This window comes from Meriones unguiculatus, chromosome 8 (genome assembly GCF_030254825.1).
Source record: "Meriones unguiculatus strain TT.TT164.6M chromosome 8, Bangor_MerUng_6.1, whole genome shotgun sequence".
Lineage (NCBI taxonomy): Eukaryota > Metazoa > Chordata > Mammalia > Rodentia > Muridae > Meriones > Meriones unguiculatus.
Genome location: NC_083356.1, coordinates 28,347,501 through 28,365,491, shown reverse-complemented (window position 1 = coordinate 28,365,491; position 17,991 = coordinate 28,347,501). Strand labels below are relative to the sequence as shown.

Here is a 17,991-nt window from a genome sequence, read left to right as displayed (position 1 = left end):
GAGAACCAAGAACATCCCAGATCATGGTCAAGTACAAGACAAGTGTACTGTAGCGGGAACCTCTGTTCTAGAAGTAGCTCAGTGTCCAAATGGGCTCTCTAATAAGGGGAACAGGGACTATTTCTGACATGAACTCAACGGTGAGCTCTTCCACCCCCAACCCCCATTAGGGAGGAGCAGCCTTGTTAGGCCACAGAAGAGGACATTGCAGCCAGTCCTGAAGAGATTTGATAAGTTAGGGTCAGATGTAGGGGGAGGAGGTCCTCCCCTGTTAGTGGACTTGGAAAGGGCAAGGAGAAGATTAGGGACAGGAGAGTGGGATTGGGAGGGAATGAGGGAAGGGGCTACGGCTAGAATACAAAGTAAATAACCTGTGATTAATATAAAAAATAGATAAATTTTAAAAATTTTCAAAAAAATAAAAAATAAAGAAGCTCAAATGTCAGTGCTAAACCTTTAATAAAACCCATAACTTAAGGTCTTCCTTCCTGCAGTCATATTGTTGCCTTTCACTTGAATCTGCTTGGATTGTTGTCTGTAGCTTTGAATATCATGATTTGAAAGAGAGAAACATTAGAGAGAAATAAAATGCCTTTGCAGTATTGCATTAAAGAAAGGTGAGTATTTCTGCTTTCTCTGGTTTCCCCTTAAGAGATGACTGAGAGTTACTGCCAACATAAAGTAAAAGAACAACCATGGCCATGCTCGCAGGCTTTGGACTTGGGGAGTGGTTAGCAGGGTGATGGAAGTTTAATTCTTCTCAGTCACATATTTGTGTCTGGGAATGTCCATGTTTTGCGGCCAGCAGACGGCCCTGGCTGTTGCTCGGGGGACAATGAAGATGCCTAGTAGATGAGCCTGTTCCAACAGTGACATGAGACCTTGAGGGCACACAATTCAGTAGGTCACACAGGACTCGCATAGCAAAACTCAGCACTGCTGAAGTAAAATGCTCTACCCAAGTAGTCTTGGCCAAACTGGAGAGTTGGAAAGTCCTGCAGCTGAGCCCCCCATACCTCCAGAGAGCAACACCTGTTCTAGAGGCTGACAGCGTTATGGAATTCAGACATGGGAGCCCATGGCGCCGTATGCTTCACTTTTAGCTTTAAGCGGAAAAGCCTGGAGGACCACACCAAATGCTCACTGAATACCAGATGCTCCGCATAACCCTTAGCCCTGGGTGGCAGTGTGAGTGCTTCCTTTTTCATAATAAGCTCTGAATGGGGACTAGCAGATGGAGAGGGTAGAGTGGGTCTCCCTGGCACCGGTCTGCTGGGACTTGACTGACTCACTTGCTCCACAGGCATCAGCTCCTCCATCTGTAAGCTGGGTGGAAGTTGAAACTGGTCACCTCTCATGTGTTTAGTGCCTATAATTATTCATCATGGTTCCAGCGTTATTCATTATGGCGTAGTTTGCCTTCCAAGAACACCTCACTTCCTGTTAACGGTGAGTTTGAATGCCAGGTGTTCATGCAGCAAAGGAGCCCTCAGCTCAGCAAGCATGCCCGGAGACACAAGCTAAACCTTGTCTGCTGACAAGGTAGAAAGAAGACCTCCTGTGCATACCAACTGAAGAGAAGGATCCTACAGGTACTCATAAAGTTTAATGAAGCCAAAGAACCCTATGCCCACACAGACTCATGAAAATTTTTTAATGTTTTTAATTTTTTTTATTTTTATTACTTACAGTTTATTCATTTTGTATCCCCCCTGTACCTCCCTCCTTCCTCCCCTCCCAGAAACCACAGGACTGCTTTTGTCACTCAGCCTCCACTGCTCCTCTGAGCACAGGGCTGCCGGCAGCTACATTATACGCTACCCTCAGGTTCCAAGGCCAGGAAGCAATCAGAAGTCCAAGGCCACCATTGTTGAGTCTCAAGCAGTCCACAGATCCAGAAATGAGCTCAGGAGGGATGTCCAGCAGTTAGATAAAATCCAGTATACCTCAGAAATTTATCAAATGGGTTTCCTGCTCACCAAAAGAATTCATTTCCCTTTCCTCTGGCAAAAGGGACATATGACTCTCCATTGACATCTACCTGTGGTGACTATTAAAATATCAAACTTCATCCTAGCCTCCAGGTTCTTATATGCCCTATTCATGTGTGTTTGCTATACATTTCAAAGGCCATCTGGCCTTTTACCCTGTCTCTACCCCAAACTACCAGGCTGCTCAAAATCACAGGCTCCCTCCCCCCCCCAGCTACTCAAATACTATTTTCTATTCTCTTTCCCTTTCCCTCTCTCTCCCCTTCCCTCCCTTCCTTCCTTCCTGTATCTCTTGATATTCCCACTACTCTATTCTCTGCTTCCCTAGCCCTGGCATAGCTAGTCAGGTTGGGGTTTTTGGTTTGTTTGTTTTCTCTGCTCTAGATGCTTCCTGACACTTCACAATATTCTCTCTCTCTCTCTCTCTCTCTCATACATAATGAAAACCTACCCCTAATAAAGCATCCATTTTAGCAGTTGCTTTACTGCATATCACATCAATCATTAGCTAAGAATGAGTTTGAGATCACATAACATTTGATAAAAGAGACCCTGTCTCAAAAGAAAATTAAAGGAAAGAAACACACACATACACAAATCCAATACATTCTTTCCTTCCTGTTTCCACTTTTGTTGGTTACAGTGAAGTTCAAAGAATTAAACAGGACAGACTTCAGACAAGAAGCAATTAACTAGATGACAACAGACGGCACCAAATCACCTGAAATAAACAGGGGCTCAGCTCAGAGGAAACTGGAAAAACTCTTGAGTGGTAAACTGACTTTGAGGCCAGACAGCCTGAGATAGAGTAGCAAAGCTTCCTAGGCTGAGTGACACCTCATCACAACCCAGCTGAGTACACAAAGAAAGACCTAGGCCACTGTTCAGGAAAGCTATATAACACTTACAGTGACCAAGGACTGGCAGAGAAGTCATTAAAACTGAGGGCTCTCAGAGACAGTCTTCAGATCTCCTGTTGTACAGATGGGAAAACACAAATCAGAAGTTTGATCTGCAGCCCACCTGTCTGGCAAGCAGCAGGCCGATCTAAAATACATGTCTCAATACCTATTGTCTGCTCTATATCTTCATCCTCACTTTCCCAGGCCGAATGATCACTACAAAGTGTCAAATATCTAAGGAAATGCCTGGAGGTAAGGCCTTTGAGAACTGTGTTATTTCAAAACAAAGAAGGCCTCTTTGATTTCTCAAATACAATGAAATTGACAAGCTAGATAATCTCTCTGTAACTCCCTCTTCAGCCACAACGTACTTGAAACACTTTCTCAAGGCTGGTACTGATTAAATGGCATTGGGGACAAAGTAGGGTGTCTATGTACCCAAAGCCACACACACACGGGCATCTGTTGTGTGTGTTGATGACCCCCCCCCAGTCCTGCACTATGACTCATCTCCCAGAGCCCCCAGAGGGCAGGGAAGGTGCCAGGGCTCCAGTGGCTGTGAATGGATGCAAGCAGTTTCATAACAATTTCACATCTATCCAGGCACCCAAAGCAGTTGTTGGAGAATTCCTCCTCATACACCATGGATTAAGGCACTTGTTTAAAGTTCTGCACAGTCACATATATAAGCACAGACAGACAGACACAAAGGCAGTGAGCGCACACAAGCTCTTGTGCATGCATGCGTACAGGCATCACACCTTTTGCAAAACAGAAAGGAGACCAAACCACGCTGCTCTTCAGTCTGTAGGACAGGAAAGCTTTAGACTCCTCTGATTTACACACCCTGTGCTACATTCTTCTGTTCCCTCATCTCCTGCCCTGTTACCCCCTTTCCTGCTCCATACCTTTATCATCTCTCAACACATCCACCTTTTTATCTTTTGTCCATTCGTCCAACCTCCTTCCACTCATTCATGTTTTCACATGTAACTTCAAGCCTCTTCCTTTCTCTCATTTTATCCATCCATTTGTCCATTCATCCACTCAAAATATACTTACTAATTTCCTTCTACCTGTCAAAGGTACTACCCCATACCCAGAGGACACAGAACAATGTACAGATAGAGACAGGTCCTTATTTTCAAACAGCTTATGTGCTTACAGGAGTAGAAACTAATGAGACTATCAGATTGGCATTCTGGGGATGGAGTGAAATGCCAGAAGAGCAGCTATCCCTGAACCTCAGTTTCCCAACTGTGCAGGTACGATATGCATCTCACCTGCTGTGTTGGTTAACTGAGGAAATACATGGTCTCTCAGTGAGTGGTGCTGCTGTTGATATCATCAATGTCATCATTATGATAAATGCTCCCCATCATGGATGGACAAACATGTTGAATAATAAATTACTTAGGAAATGCTGTCCCATAGGCATGTGGTTCACAGAGCCAACTGTAGACAGAACAACCAAGTAAAAACTGGCTTTGAAAGGGGACTTCAAAGGGAAATATCCTTCATAGAACTGAGTAGGCACATTCCCCTGGCGGAAATAGGTAACGGATTGCCTGAGAGCATCACCGGAGATCACCAAGGCACAAAGTGAAAACGTCTAATTCATATTGTGCCCTGCTTTCCCACCTAGGGCAGAGTTCAGCTACAAACATGCTCACTTCAAAGCACCTGAGTTATCAAAGAGAAACAGTAAAAGTCACCTTCATCTCATGAGTTGGACAAAGCATCCATGACAGTGACATTACCCCTTGAGTAATCACTGTGTTTCACAGGCTCAAAGACCAAGAGCAGATGGATAGCTCTGTCGGCTGTGGCTCCCTCCTAGAGTCCTAGAACCTTGACTGCAGTTGCCTGATAGGCAAGATGGAGCAAAGGTGACTAAGGCACGAAGCCAGTTACCCAGCAGGCTGCCTCACTGGATCCTTCATGGGAACCAGGGTCTTTTATGGATCTCCAGGCCACCCAAGGAGCATACACCGGCCTGGCTCTGCACTGGCATGATAGGAGTTGCTTTCAAGGAGAATCAGCTACCCTGCATGTTCTTTCACTTGTACACACAGGCATAGTAGCCTCTACTAGAAAAATACACAGGCTCAAAGATACAGATGTTGCTTTGCTGCAGTCCATTGGGGCACACAGATAGGGGAGACTTCCTGGAACTGGATGTCTACAGCTAGTCCTGACCTCATGTGCTGGCTGCCCAGGAAGGGAGATATGCACATGGCTAAAACTGGACCCAAGGAAGATGGAGGAGGGAAATAGAAAAAGGAATCTGGAGCCAGGGACGAACCTTGGTGAGAAAAGTAGAGGGGAAGCAAACAGTCCACACACTCAAGGGCTAAGTAGGACTTGTGGGCACAAGGGAAAATATCAGTGCGTGGCACAGTCATAGCAATGCAGAAGCCAATTCCCTGCACTCCACAAGCTGCCATGGCCCTTCTGCCTGCCTGGCATTGTTGGAGATGGTCTTTGAACAGCCCCTAAATGCTTCTCTCTGCCTCAGGTCTTCAGTGACATGTCTGCTCTCCCACCTGCTGAGTTCCCCATCCATTTATGACACTGAGTCATCACCCTTTTCTCTGAAGTGCTTTTATTTATTCATCCATCTGTTCAATCTGCCATTATTTGCTTGCTTATTCACCAACTCCTGCTACACTCATTGTAATGATTTTATTTTTATTTTTTTTTTAGGATGGCCCCAACCTGCCAAAAAGAACACAGCAGACAGATGCTCCTCACCGTTGGGCACTCACAGCCACCTGCATGGTTCTAACCATTTCACCAGGACACTGGTGACAGATGAGAAAGATGAAAGAGTCAGGGAGGCTACCATTAGGTCTTCAAACTGCACATGAAAGCAATCCTGTGTATTGGAGTCTCTTTTACCTGTGATTTCCTTGGTTCCTCCATTAGTGTGTTTAAAGCGATCTCCTTCTACCCGGACACTTGGGCAGAGCACATCTGAAAAAAAGCAAGAGGAAACAGACTTATGAGCAAAACATGCCTACTATATCTCCCTGTGGAGTGTGAAAGCAACAAGTCTCACTCTATGTACAGAAGAGAGGGACACACAGAGCATACTGGGCACCCAGTATTCTTTAATCCTTCCATGCACTTGTGTGGTTGTTCACCATTGACCCTGTAAATATACCAAGGCAAGACATAATCATGGCATTACCCTCACCTCCACTGAACGCACAGTCTTATTCATCAAAGGGAGCCACATGAAAATCACTACCAGCAATACAGAATCAGAGGTCAGGGACACCAGGACAATGCTAGGAGACTCAGGACACAGATGCACCTGCCAGCATGCCCAAAAGTTCCTTTGAAAGGAACAATAACAAATACAGAAATGATCAGTGTTATAAAGTCTTAAAGAAGATTAATGGGACAGGAGGTATGAAATTGTTATTGAGGATGGAAGAGTAGGGTAAAGGAGGATGGAATACAGGGACAGATAAATAATACAAAAGACCAAAGACCTTTCAAAAAGTCATATGGAAACATATCTATCTATCTATCTATCTATCTATCTATCTATCTATCTATCTATCTAACTGTATGTATATGTATACATTTATTGATATGTATTAGATGTGTATATGCATATCTAGATACAGAGAAAGAGAGAATTAAAATAGAATCATGCAAGAACAAAATGGCAATGTTTAGGTTCTTTACCACAGACTAAAAGATAAAATAGCCTAGTGCCAGAATGGCACTTTGGAGTTGTTGGCCAGTGGGTTTCCATAGATCTCCTAAACATTACATATTAATGACAATGCTTTGCTTACTCCCACAAACTTGATGGTAAGACCCTACTGTTAAAGATACTTGATTCATAGAACATGGAGATATCAAGCCAGTACTGATCTGAAAGCTTTATTCCTACTGGCTAACTTTCATAATGCTGGAAAATGACATGCACCTTACAGTGCTTCAGCAGTAAGCTCCATGAATGTAACCTGACCAGGAGAAGCAAAATATCTCAGACAAAAGCCGTGGAGTAGGACATCTAGCTAAAGAAATTATCACACCATACTGTATAAATGCCTTACCTTGAAGTCTTTGTGAGCTGTCAACCTTAAAATGAGGTTGAAAGGCAAATGAACTCTTTAGGTCTCTCTGGGAGTCTCAGAATGAGTCTTAGCTCCAGGTTTTCATGTGCATGCTTCTAGTGCTGCATGCAAGACCTGCCCACTAGTGAGAAGACCCTAAGTCTACCATGATGAAAACACCTTGGGAGGAGAGACCCACCCCAACATACACTTACAGGATTGCCTTTGGAAACTGGGCTAGAGTAAAGAGGCACTGTCCTAAAGTGAGTGCCCCCCCCCAAGACACCTGCTAACCTCCCTGTAACCCAGCCCTGCCCAGGAAGCAATCCAGCTATCATGTCTTATTATGTTAATCACCAGGCACTTCCACCATCCCATATGTGCAGCAACCAATCACTTTTCCTATCTGGGAACATCAACACTTGAGTGCAGGGCTGTTGTGCCCAGTGAGGGGAATGAGTAGGAATGCCTTGCTTTCAAGGATGGGTTTTAATGTTGATCCTATAAGGCACCAACATGTCTGACAGCCCCCACCGAAAACATTATTTTGGAAGCAGCACCAGGCTATCTGTCTAGGCTAAATCTGAGGAAAGAAGCAAGCACTGGGCAATATTTAGACAGCTCCACCCAGGACAGCCTGCAGCTGTGGGGTAGTGAATGATTGCTTTGGATCTGGCAGCACTCCCGAAAAACAAGTTTGGGATGGCCAGTCATTGGAATGAGTCTACACTGTAAATGGAGTTGACTCAGAAGGCTCTCTCCATAATGAGGAGCAAAACCCTGCAGGCAGGGGCTAGAGCCCACAGCAACCTGCATCACAGAATCACATCTGCTTATACCCCATAGGAAGAAAAGATCTGGTCTGAAGACTCTGACAGCAAGGTCAATCTAAAGATCACAGACACAGAAAGTTGGCTGTCTTGTTGGGGAGGAGAGACTTGGCCACACTGTTTGAAGGAATCGTTCCTGAAAGGACTGCAGATTGCCAAAGGCCTTCAGCATATGCCCTTGCTAAGCATCCTCCATTCAATAAGCTCAAATGGCAATTCATAGCCTATCTGGTTAAGTCAGTACAGATGACAGATGGCTCCCTAAATAACTCCCAAGCAAAGCTTCCCAACAATGCTAGGAGCCTTGGGGGTCACCTATGTTAATTCTGTCATGCACCCCACAGGCTCACATTTTCAATTCCCCTTCTCCTCCTGCTGATAGCACTGTCTTTGAAAGGTCCTGGCAACTTTGGGTATATGAACCCACCTAGCAGAAGTGTCTCATTGCCAGGGGTCGGGGACTTGGAAGGTTATACCTGGATGACATTCCTGCCTCTGCTTCCTAATGGTTGTGTCATAGGCTCCCATTGCCACAAAATGAGGCATTCAACATGCCTTCCCCCTATGCTGGACTAAAACTCTCTGACACCATGAACTAAAATCAATATTTCCTTTTGAAAATTGTTTCCCATGTCAGGCCACAGTGACATACAAGTAGTTAACATGGACTTCTTTCAGGGAGGTAGGCATGGCACACCCAAGCCCAACTCAGCCATCTTCTAATTTGCTTTATAAAGATATCTCTACATCTTGTGTGATGGCCTGTTTATTTCCACATTAACCATTGAAATACAAACTGAGCTCTAGACATGTTCTAAATGCCCACTTTGTTCAGAGGACAAAGAACTGGATAGCAGAACATACCACAGTCCTGCCTTCAGCTGCTCGTGGGCTGGGATGTCCCTACTCCTTTCTTCCTGGAAAAGGAGACTACAGACCTGCAGCAAGTCACTGTTAGGCATGTGTGCCCCAAGTGGGTGCCTGGATCTCACTTTCGGTGCATGTGGTCACTGTCTCCACTGTGTTCAATGTAGTTCAGGCCTGTTTTCAGTCAAGAAGATACATTCACTGACCCCCAAATTGTGAGGGAAATGATGGCTGGTAGACTGAAGTTTTCAAGGCATCCTGTTTACCTTGATTTTGATGAGTCAATGAGATCACATCATAGGCTCCAAGGCTCCTGGGATAGGGGTATAACAGTCATTATTAGCCATCTACATAATTCCTACTGTTTACTTCTGTTGGCTACAGAAATGAGAGTGTTTTCAACCCACACACAAAAAAAAATCTGACTAATCTGTAATTGGTTATGTCACTAAAGTTGAGTTTTTCTCCCTTAGCAATTGAAAACATCTAAACTTGAACAAAAAAAAACAAAACCCACTTCTGAACTGCACTAAGAAGCTGGAGCAGGGAACTCTTTTGCAAGTTTGAGTTTCTGCATATGTTGAGGAAAAGCAATGGGTTATGGAAACCAAGGCATTATTCCCTGAGGAGAGGAACTATTGATAGAGCAGGGTCCCTTCGTTATCCCTATATACATGGATTTATCTGATAACCACTAAGAATCCGCTTGAACAGTACTTCTGGAGTTAGAGCAAGGACAAGAGCTTCGGAATAAAAATAAGATATAGTTCATATGTACTTAGCTGGGGGCATTCTCTTCCTACGGACACGAGAACTGAAAGGGGTGACTGCAAAGTCCCTGCTCCCTCAAGATGCATACCGATACTCATCCACGGTGCTCTAGGTTTAGAACAAATGCCCTATGCTTCTCGGGAGAATGCAGGTACTCCGGTGTCTTTACACAGATCAGGCTCCATCATGCCAAGAGCTGGTCAGAGGCTCTGCCCCAAGGAGTAACGCTAGACACCTACTTGAGTCTTTCTGGAAAAATCACTTGAACTCCCTTGCCCTCAATTTACCATATAGACAAAGATCCCGTTTTTGCATTTTATGGGGATGGGGAAAGTTTATGGCATCGTGCACCCTATGTTGGCCCACCCATGGATCTTTCCGTGGGACACACAGTCATACTACCTTTGGGCTTTCATCCATTTTTTTTTCTGTTTAGGAAAAGGGGAAATTGGCAATCATTGTGAGCCCACTCTGTGTGCCAGTCACCCAGAGGTGAACAGACCCAGGACTGAAAACACACCATTACCCTAAGTTGAATTTGTTCCTATTAGACAATTAATATCTAAGAAAAGTTGGGGAATTCATGAGGTAGGAGGAGCACCTGTCTTTAAACACCACCTTGAATCTAGATCTCTGTAGTAGAGATGACAGGTCCTGGGCAGGGAGGCAAGGGCGGGGGAGGGTATTGGCATAAACAACAGAGGCCAGGCATGCAGCTGGTGGCTGCTTAAGGACAAGAGAGAGCAATTGCTGCTCATTTGCCACCTCGTGGGTGCAGCTGAGTGGGCAAGAGAAAAGATGAAGGAGGAAAGGGGTGACTCAGACACCCATGGACACCCAGCCTACTTCCTCCATTGCTCCAGCTGTGTCAGCTAGGGATTATCTATGTTCTCCTACTTCACACAGGGAGCAGATACTGTACCATGCAAAGCAACTTTAGATGTAGCATTAATAGGCATTACATCCCTAATAGCTTCCCAGGGATGGGGCGGCCATATGTCTAAGTTCCATATTGAGCATGCTGTGTGGGCTGCTTCTGGCTTCCTCGCTACTCAGTTGGGGGACAGAATTATCTTCAGGGCCAGAAGACATATGTAGCTAGCTTGCTGCGCAGCAGACACTGTTGGGAAGCATGTAAAATACATTAGCATATTTAATTGCATTCTAACCACGGCTTTATGAGTTAGGTGCCCTTAATTACAGATGCACAAAGAAGGGTATGCAGAAGGCAGGAGCTGCCTAAGGCTCACACTGCTGGCAGGTGGCAATTCAGCACAAAGTCGCCTGTATCTGGTCCTCAGCACAATGCGTCCTCTCCAGAGGTGGTGTCACCTGACCAGGGACTCTTGTGTATCGCCAAAGCCTGCCTATACAGCGTCCAGTTGGCTTGCCACCCTCTGAAAGAACTTCTGGCTTTTGAGTAGTTCTGACCTTCAGAAGCATCTTCCCTAACTCTGTACCAGCAAGGTTCATTCGTTTATGTGTGAGGAAACCAAAGCTCAGAGTGATCAAGAAATTTATCTAGAATCACAAAGCCAGCAAGTGGCAAAAGTGGACACAGACCTAGGGAGCCATAATTAAGCACGTGTGCCTTCAACCATTATCCATTTGATCCCAGCCTTGGGAAGTATTTTAGATATAAGAGGAAAAACAGCCCATTGTCCACTAGCTCTACTGTCCCAAAGTCACAAATGTGACCTAATGTAATTCCCTGAACAGAGCTGCCGGGAAAACATTTCTCAGCTGAGAAAATGTCTCCATAAGATCCGGCTCTAAAGTGTTTTCTTAATTAATGATCAGCATTGGAAGGTCCAGCCCATGGTGAGTGGTGCCATCCCTGGGCTGGTGGCACTGGGTTCTGTAAGAAAGCAGGCTGAGCAAGCTGTAATCAGCAAGCCAGTAAGCAGCCCCCATCAGGGGCCTCCACACCAGCTCCTACCTCTGGGATCCTGTCCTGACTCCCTTGACTGATGAACCATGCTGTGGAAGTAGAAGCTGAATAAACCCTTTCCTCCCCAAGTTTCCTTGGTCATGGTGTTTCATCACAGCAGTAGTAACCCTGGCTAAGACAAGGCCAAAGTATATGAGTACTGTGCAGAAGCCCTGGCTCACGCCCTAGGACTTCCAGATTGAAAAGGTACAGACATGGTGCCAAACTTCTGGAGAGCGTTTATGTAAGCCTCAGAGCTAGTCTGCTAAGGTATGTGGCAGACAGAGTAATACCAGAAAAAAAAAATCTTCTAGAGCTGCAGATAGCTGCACTTAGTGGTCAGCAGCAGGCAATCCCTGTCTTCACTGTTTGCTACGCTCTGAGAAAGGAGCAGGTGCTGTGTTAAGGGAGAAGGCAGAGCTGAGGCTTCCATGATGCCAAGATTGCACTGTCATATTTGTAACCTAGAGAGGAGGGTTAAATTATAACAAGGTAGGATCCCGCAGAGGCACCTCTCCTCTCCTACACCAATCATATATCTCTTGCTGCATAAGGAGAGGCTGAAACAGAGTGAGTCGGGAGAACTGGTACCCAAGCCTGGGAATAGGAAGCCCTGGGTCACACAGGCCTCAATCCAGCCCTTAGGTGCCTATGTCCTTAGAAGGAAGGATCAAAATCAGAATTTCCCCTCCATCTGGGCTGCCAGTGCATAGGCAACACTAAGCATGACACCTGGCATCTACCCAGCACTACTCATTCATTTCTTCACTCCCACAGCCAAGACATATTTTCCATGTGCCTAACACCTCTGTTACAGCTTGTGGGCAGAACACAAGCACGTGACTGCAGTCACCATCTCCCTCCTTCTTAGTGTCTACATGCTAAAGGAAGATTCAGAGAGCAACACAGACAAGTAAACTGGCCACGTGTATCACCCTCACTACAGAGGAAATAGACCTATACGGTGACTGGGTGACGGGCACTGGGCCCCTGAGGGGAGTGGCATGTGAACTGAGAGGAAATGGGGTGGGGGCCGCAAAGCAGGCAACTGCAGAGCTCCAGAGGCTTAAGGGATTTGGCTGAAGAACACTGGCTGCAGAGGGGAGAAACAAAAATCACCAAGGAACCAGTGGAAAAGTCAGGGAAAGGGTGGACCCTTATAATCCAAGGCAGGGTTTGGAATTCAAGGCAATGAAGAGACGTCTACCCAGGAGGGCAAAGACAAGTGTGTTAGAACCTGGGTAGAATGACTTTCTTCTCCTGAAGATGATCACTGTGACAGCGGAGCTCACTATGGGGGTGTCACTATCCAAGATAGTCTAAAAGAGATGCACATCATCCAAAGCTTCAGGTGGCCCAAGGCACAGGCTCATTTTCTTCCATGGAAATGTCCCTTGACTCAGCACCAGTAGGTGTCACCAGAGACTGTGTCTATGGTATCCTGAAAGGGGCAGAACATAGAACTATAGCAGAACACAGGGGGTCAGCAGAGCTCAGGACAGCCCAGGTAACACATTTCCAGTCAGCCCTCGGTGCCTGAGAGATGAGACGCTGTTTGTTCCAAAGCAAACTTCGCTTTCTTTACTCCACATCTTTAATGCCAGCTAAGCTATATACCTGGCACTAATCTGAGCAAAAAAAAAATCAGCCAACTTCTAAATCCTCTATCCATGGGAGCTATGCCCAGCAAAAAAAAAAAAAAAAAAAAAAAAAAAAAAAAAAAAAAGATGATGGGCTGTAGTGAGTAGGTTATTGAGGTAAGGGTATGACAATGGAGAGGGAGCAGGCAGCTAAAGGGCCAGTGATATCTCAACCAAGAGAGGATGGAGGCAAGAAGATAAAGTCAGGGAAGAGAGGAAGGACTCACTGGAGGTCCAGGCAAGTGACTGAAAGTAGGAACAATTCAGACACCATGGCTTAAATATGGCCAACAAAGGAAAAAATAAGGACAAAGACTGGAGGAAAAAAATGTCCTGGAGAAGGAGTATTATGATGGGATATGGCAGGAGAATAAGCAGGGACCACCAGCTAAAGAGGCTGCCTTGTTGCCAGGCAAGTGAGAATGGCTTGTGCCTGAAGTATGGGATGATAACTGTGCTAGCTGTCAATTTGACACACTCTAGGCACCTAAGAAGAGAATCTTAGTTAAAGAATTGTTTAAATCAGGTTGGGCTGTGGGCTTGTATGTGAGGTATTATCTTTGCTTAGTGAATTGATGTGGAAAGAATTAGCCCACTGTGGGTGGCACTATTCCCTAGGCAGGGGCCCTGCGTAAGAGAGAAGTGTGAGCAAGTGAGCAAGTATGTATACAATCTCCCACTCTCTGCTCTTGATTGTGGCTGTGACATGACCAGCTGTTGCTACCTCCTCCCAGCTGTGTCGCCCCTGCAATTATTGATTCTTACCTGGAATTGTGAACTAAAATCAGAAGTTTCTCCCACAAGTTGCTTTTTTTTATTAGAAAAGTTTATCAAGATAGCATCAATAAAACTAGGACAGATGGAGTAGAGGTGATAAGAGGTAGCCAGACCCTGCTCTAATATAAAACCAGTCCTGCAGCTTTGGTGGAAGATCAAACATCAGTCATTATCTGGGAATTGCTCAGAGCATTCCCCAGAGCCCACCTCCAAAGACCATTCACATTTGGCATGAGTAATAAATATAAACCAAAACCCCCCAAAAGACCAAAACCCAGGCCCTGTCTAGTTAGTCACAGGCGTGTCTGTGTCTGTGTGTTCCTCTCACTGCTTGAGTGTAACTGTATGTCTTGCTTGCATGTCTGTATAACTAGTGTGTGTGCTTATGCCTGCATTTATGAATAAATTCAACAAAACTCACGTTGGAGAAGGCAAAACCAAAATGAGCACATTTTACAGTAAAATAAGTCACTGGACTCCACAGCATGGACCACTGCTGCCTCCAGTCTTCCAGTAAGTGCAGTGTGAATCAGAGGCATTCAATTAGTCAGCCACATTTCTTGGAAAGCCCTGAGACCCTGTGTCACCTCATGTCCCCACTTGTTCTCTGACAACTGAGCTAGAAAGCACTTAGCTCAGGGACATAGGAAATGCAAAATGTCCCAATGAGTTTAATTATACATGTGCATATATAGAGATAGATAGATAGATAGATAGATAGATAGATAGATAGATAGATAGATAGATAGATTCTGTGTGTATACTTTATATATACAAATGCTTACCTCAAATGTCAATTTACTTGTGGTTACTATAAGTTACCCCTTTATCAACTCAAAACTAAAACCATAATTTGAAATTCAGTCAGCTCTCCATAGGCTGGAATGCTTTGCCAGGACATGACCCCAGTCACTGGGATTGTCATATCTGGGAGGATACAGCTCATTTACCAGGATGTCACCAGCACCAGATTGTTGAAGCTGACCCAGACCCACAGCTGGGTATGGCAAGACCGGGCACAGGGAACACCTTAGCTCACATCACCTTCTAGTCTCATAGAGATATTCTAAGGCCTGAGAAAGTATAAGGATATTTTAGGGTAGCTATGGGTAGCACAGAGCAGTGACAGGCAAGAGAAGCTTTATTTGGCACATGGAGATGTTGACCAAGACACAGAAAGGAAAAAAAAAAAGAAAAAGAAAGAGTCCCTTCAATGAGATTTACAGTTTGCATTCAGTCCACAACAGAGACCCTGGGAGACATCCTGCCAAGGTCACACCAGAAGCTGGCGGCAATGACTTCAGATTCTCAGTCACCACATAAAAATATCAAAAACACTGTCTGCAAAGGACAGTGCAGTATCACTGTGGGCTTTATGGGCCACACAATTTCTGCTACAGCCAGCTTGCTGTGTCAGGTAAAGCAGTCAAACTGCCTACAAGTGACACCTGGAGATGGATTCCAAAACTCAAACATTTAAACATGGATGCCTTCCAGGATTTGCCTGAGGGTAATCTCTAGCAACACACCACAGTGGACCATGGCAGGCCTTTTATCCTGTGTGGACATTTCCCTTTACAGAACTCACAAAGACAATCTTCAGATTCTACCAGGGCCTTTTCTGTGATAGGGAGCTTGAGTCCTATGGTTTGCTGTACTTTGATTTCATTTTTATAGTCTTTTCATAAAAATATCACAACAATAATTACAGTGGCATTTAGAGCCATAACCAGAGATTCACTCAACTTGTATCCATCATCTCAATTTGGCGAATAAGGAAACTGAGGCAAGAATAAGGCTGCGTTCATTCGGTTTTCACTAAAGAGAGAAATCTAAGCTGCAAAGGAGTCATTCACTGAAATAAATAAAGAAGTTTGTATTTAGTGTGGGGCTTTAAGGCCTGACTCCACAGGCTGACCCTGATGCTAAAAAATCACACGCTCTAAATGAGAGAAAAATGGGATACCATCCAGGACCTCCTCCCTGGTTCTCCTAGGGTCCCCTGCCTAGACAGGCATTCACAGAAAGCTAGCATTATAACATCCTAAGGGCAACCACTGATGTTGGGAGACAAACTAAAGCCCAATGGTCTGTCAGCTTGCAAAGCTCAGCACATACAGCATATGTGATTGTAAATGTAAACCATTTCAACTTCAGAAAAAAAATGATGTTAAGGGAAACATTGTTTCCATGTATTCCTCGGGAAATAGATAACAGCCAAAACAAAATGATGATAATGATGATAAAAGTTGAGAAAGTAAAATATACTAGGCTTGATAATGTCTGGTTAGACACATATACATAACAAGCTAATTTTTATTTAAGTATTAATGTTTGTACTCAGAGCCCATGCTCAGGGCCACCAGAATGCCAAGTACCTCCTGGCATGAGCTCATTGTTGTACCCTTTATAACAGCTGTTCTCTACCTGTGGATTGTGACCCTTTTAGGAGTCCAATAACACGTTCACATGGGTCACCTAAAACTATCATAAAACATAGATATTTACATTACAATTTATAACTGCAGAAAAAATATAGATATGAAGTAACAACAAAAATAATTTTCTAATTTGGGGTCACCACAACACGAGGAGCTGTATTAAACGGTCACAGCATTAGGAAGGCTAAGAACCACTGCTCAAAAAGTTGAGGTACATGGCATCATCCTGACGGACAGGCAGAAGATTACTCATGTCACAGATTAAAAGGGGAGTTAGGAAACCAGTACAGGGACCAGTTCTGGATGCTATGATTTGGCCAGCACTTTGGTTCTCATCAGCTTAACACGAGTTCATGCTCCTTTTGGCTGAGAAGCAACCTGCAGAAGGCCTGCCAGATGGCTAACCAAGTAAAGATGCATGCTGCCAAGCATGATTACTTGAGTTCAATATCCAGGCTGCACGTATTAGAAGAACACTGACCCATACAAGTTGTTCCTTGACCTCTACATGTGTGCCTCCCACAGTAAATAAATAAATAAATAAGTGCAAAGCTGTAAAAAATAAATAAATAAATAAACATCCTGCAGGAACAAATTCATAAGCACATAAGAGTTCATCATGAGAACTTTCTATACAGCAAAGAACCAAAGCAAAATAAATGGTCATCATCCAGAAGATGAGACAGAGCTGCTCGTTCTAGCTTAGCAGTAAGTGGAGGGCAGAGCATGTCAGCTGTATGAGCAGTGATGGGAGTCAGCCAAGGTCATGCAAGGAGCAGGCTTGGACGTGGCTGGGCAGAGCCAAGGTTAAGTTTTTCTTAAGCTCGTATATTAGGAGCTAATTCATTAACAGTAAACGAAGGGCGGCTTTTGGCTTCTCATGCATTCCAGTCACACTCTAATAAAATCTCCCGGCCTGCAATCAGGGTTAATAGCTAGATTATCATTTCCAGCGGGCAGCAAGGACATGACAAGCTTCCCCAAAAGGAACTCATGGTGACCTTCAGGGAGGGTGGGGCCTGGACCAGCTGCTTCTCGTGGCCCATGTGGTCCTCTGCCAAGCCATAGGCCTGACGTGGCACTCCAAACCCACAGCTGGGCTGCCACCCATTCCTCTCAGCCTCTAGATACACCCAGGGAGAAGAGATTGGGTGGGTCTCTCTGTGGTCACAAATGCATTCCCAGATGTAAAATGTGTCTGTTTGGGTGCATATGTGGAATACAAGAGGTGTGAGTGTGTGTCTTTGAGGGGGGTGTATGTGTGTGTGCACGTGCTTGTATGTGTGTGTATGTGGTGTTTGAGTAGGTGTAAAGTGTGAGATGTAAAGTGCGTGATGTGTGTGTGAAGTCTGTGGTGTGTGTATGTTGTAGGATCTCTTTGTGTCCACAAACTGGATAGCAAATGAGTGCTAACTCCACCTACAGACCTCAGGGAGTGAAGTAGACAGCATGGTCAAAATGCAGGGTAGGTTTTCTCTAACGAGAACCCCATTACACACTAAAGAAGCAGATGTATTCCCTCCTCACATGGAACAGAACTCTTTCATTCCACCCCTAGTCATACTGACAAGTGGGACCTGCAGTGATTGAAGTTGCATTGGGAATGGAAGTGAGCTAAGAGAGCAAAAGAATTGTAAATGGAGGATGCCCACATATCATGAGGGTTAGAGGACTATGGGAGCAGGGAAATGGCCCTGTCTCCAAATCCAGACCAGCAACTGAACTCAACAAGAAAAGCAAGGACCAGAATTGTCCCTTGCCTACAG

General features: G+C 44.9%; 1 protein-coding gene across 2 annotated transcripts in view; it reads right to left on the bottom strand.

Moving 5' to 3' along the window:
* Col22a1 (collagen type XXII alpha 1 chain) overlaps positions 1-17,991 on the bottom strand; it is a 231,665-nt gene that overhangs the window by 182,852 nt on the left and 30,822 nt on the right. For both annotated transcript variants that reach the window (XM_021652125.2, XM_060389316.1), the window contains one exon: positions 5,795-5,869. In XM_021652125.2, the coding sequence (XP_021507800.1) occupies positions 5,795-5,869 (75 nt within the window). The remainder of the gene's footprint in view (positions 1-5,794; positions 5,870-17,991) is intronic.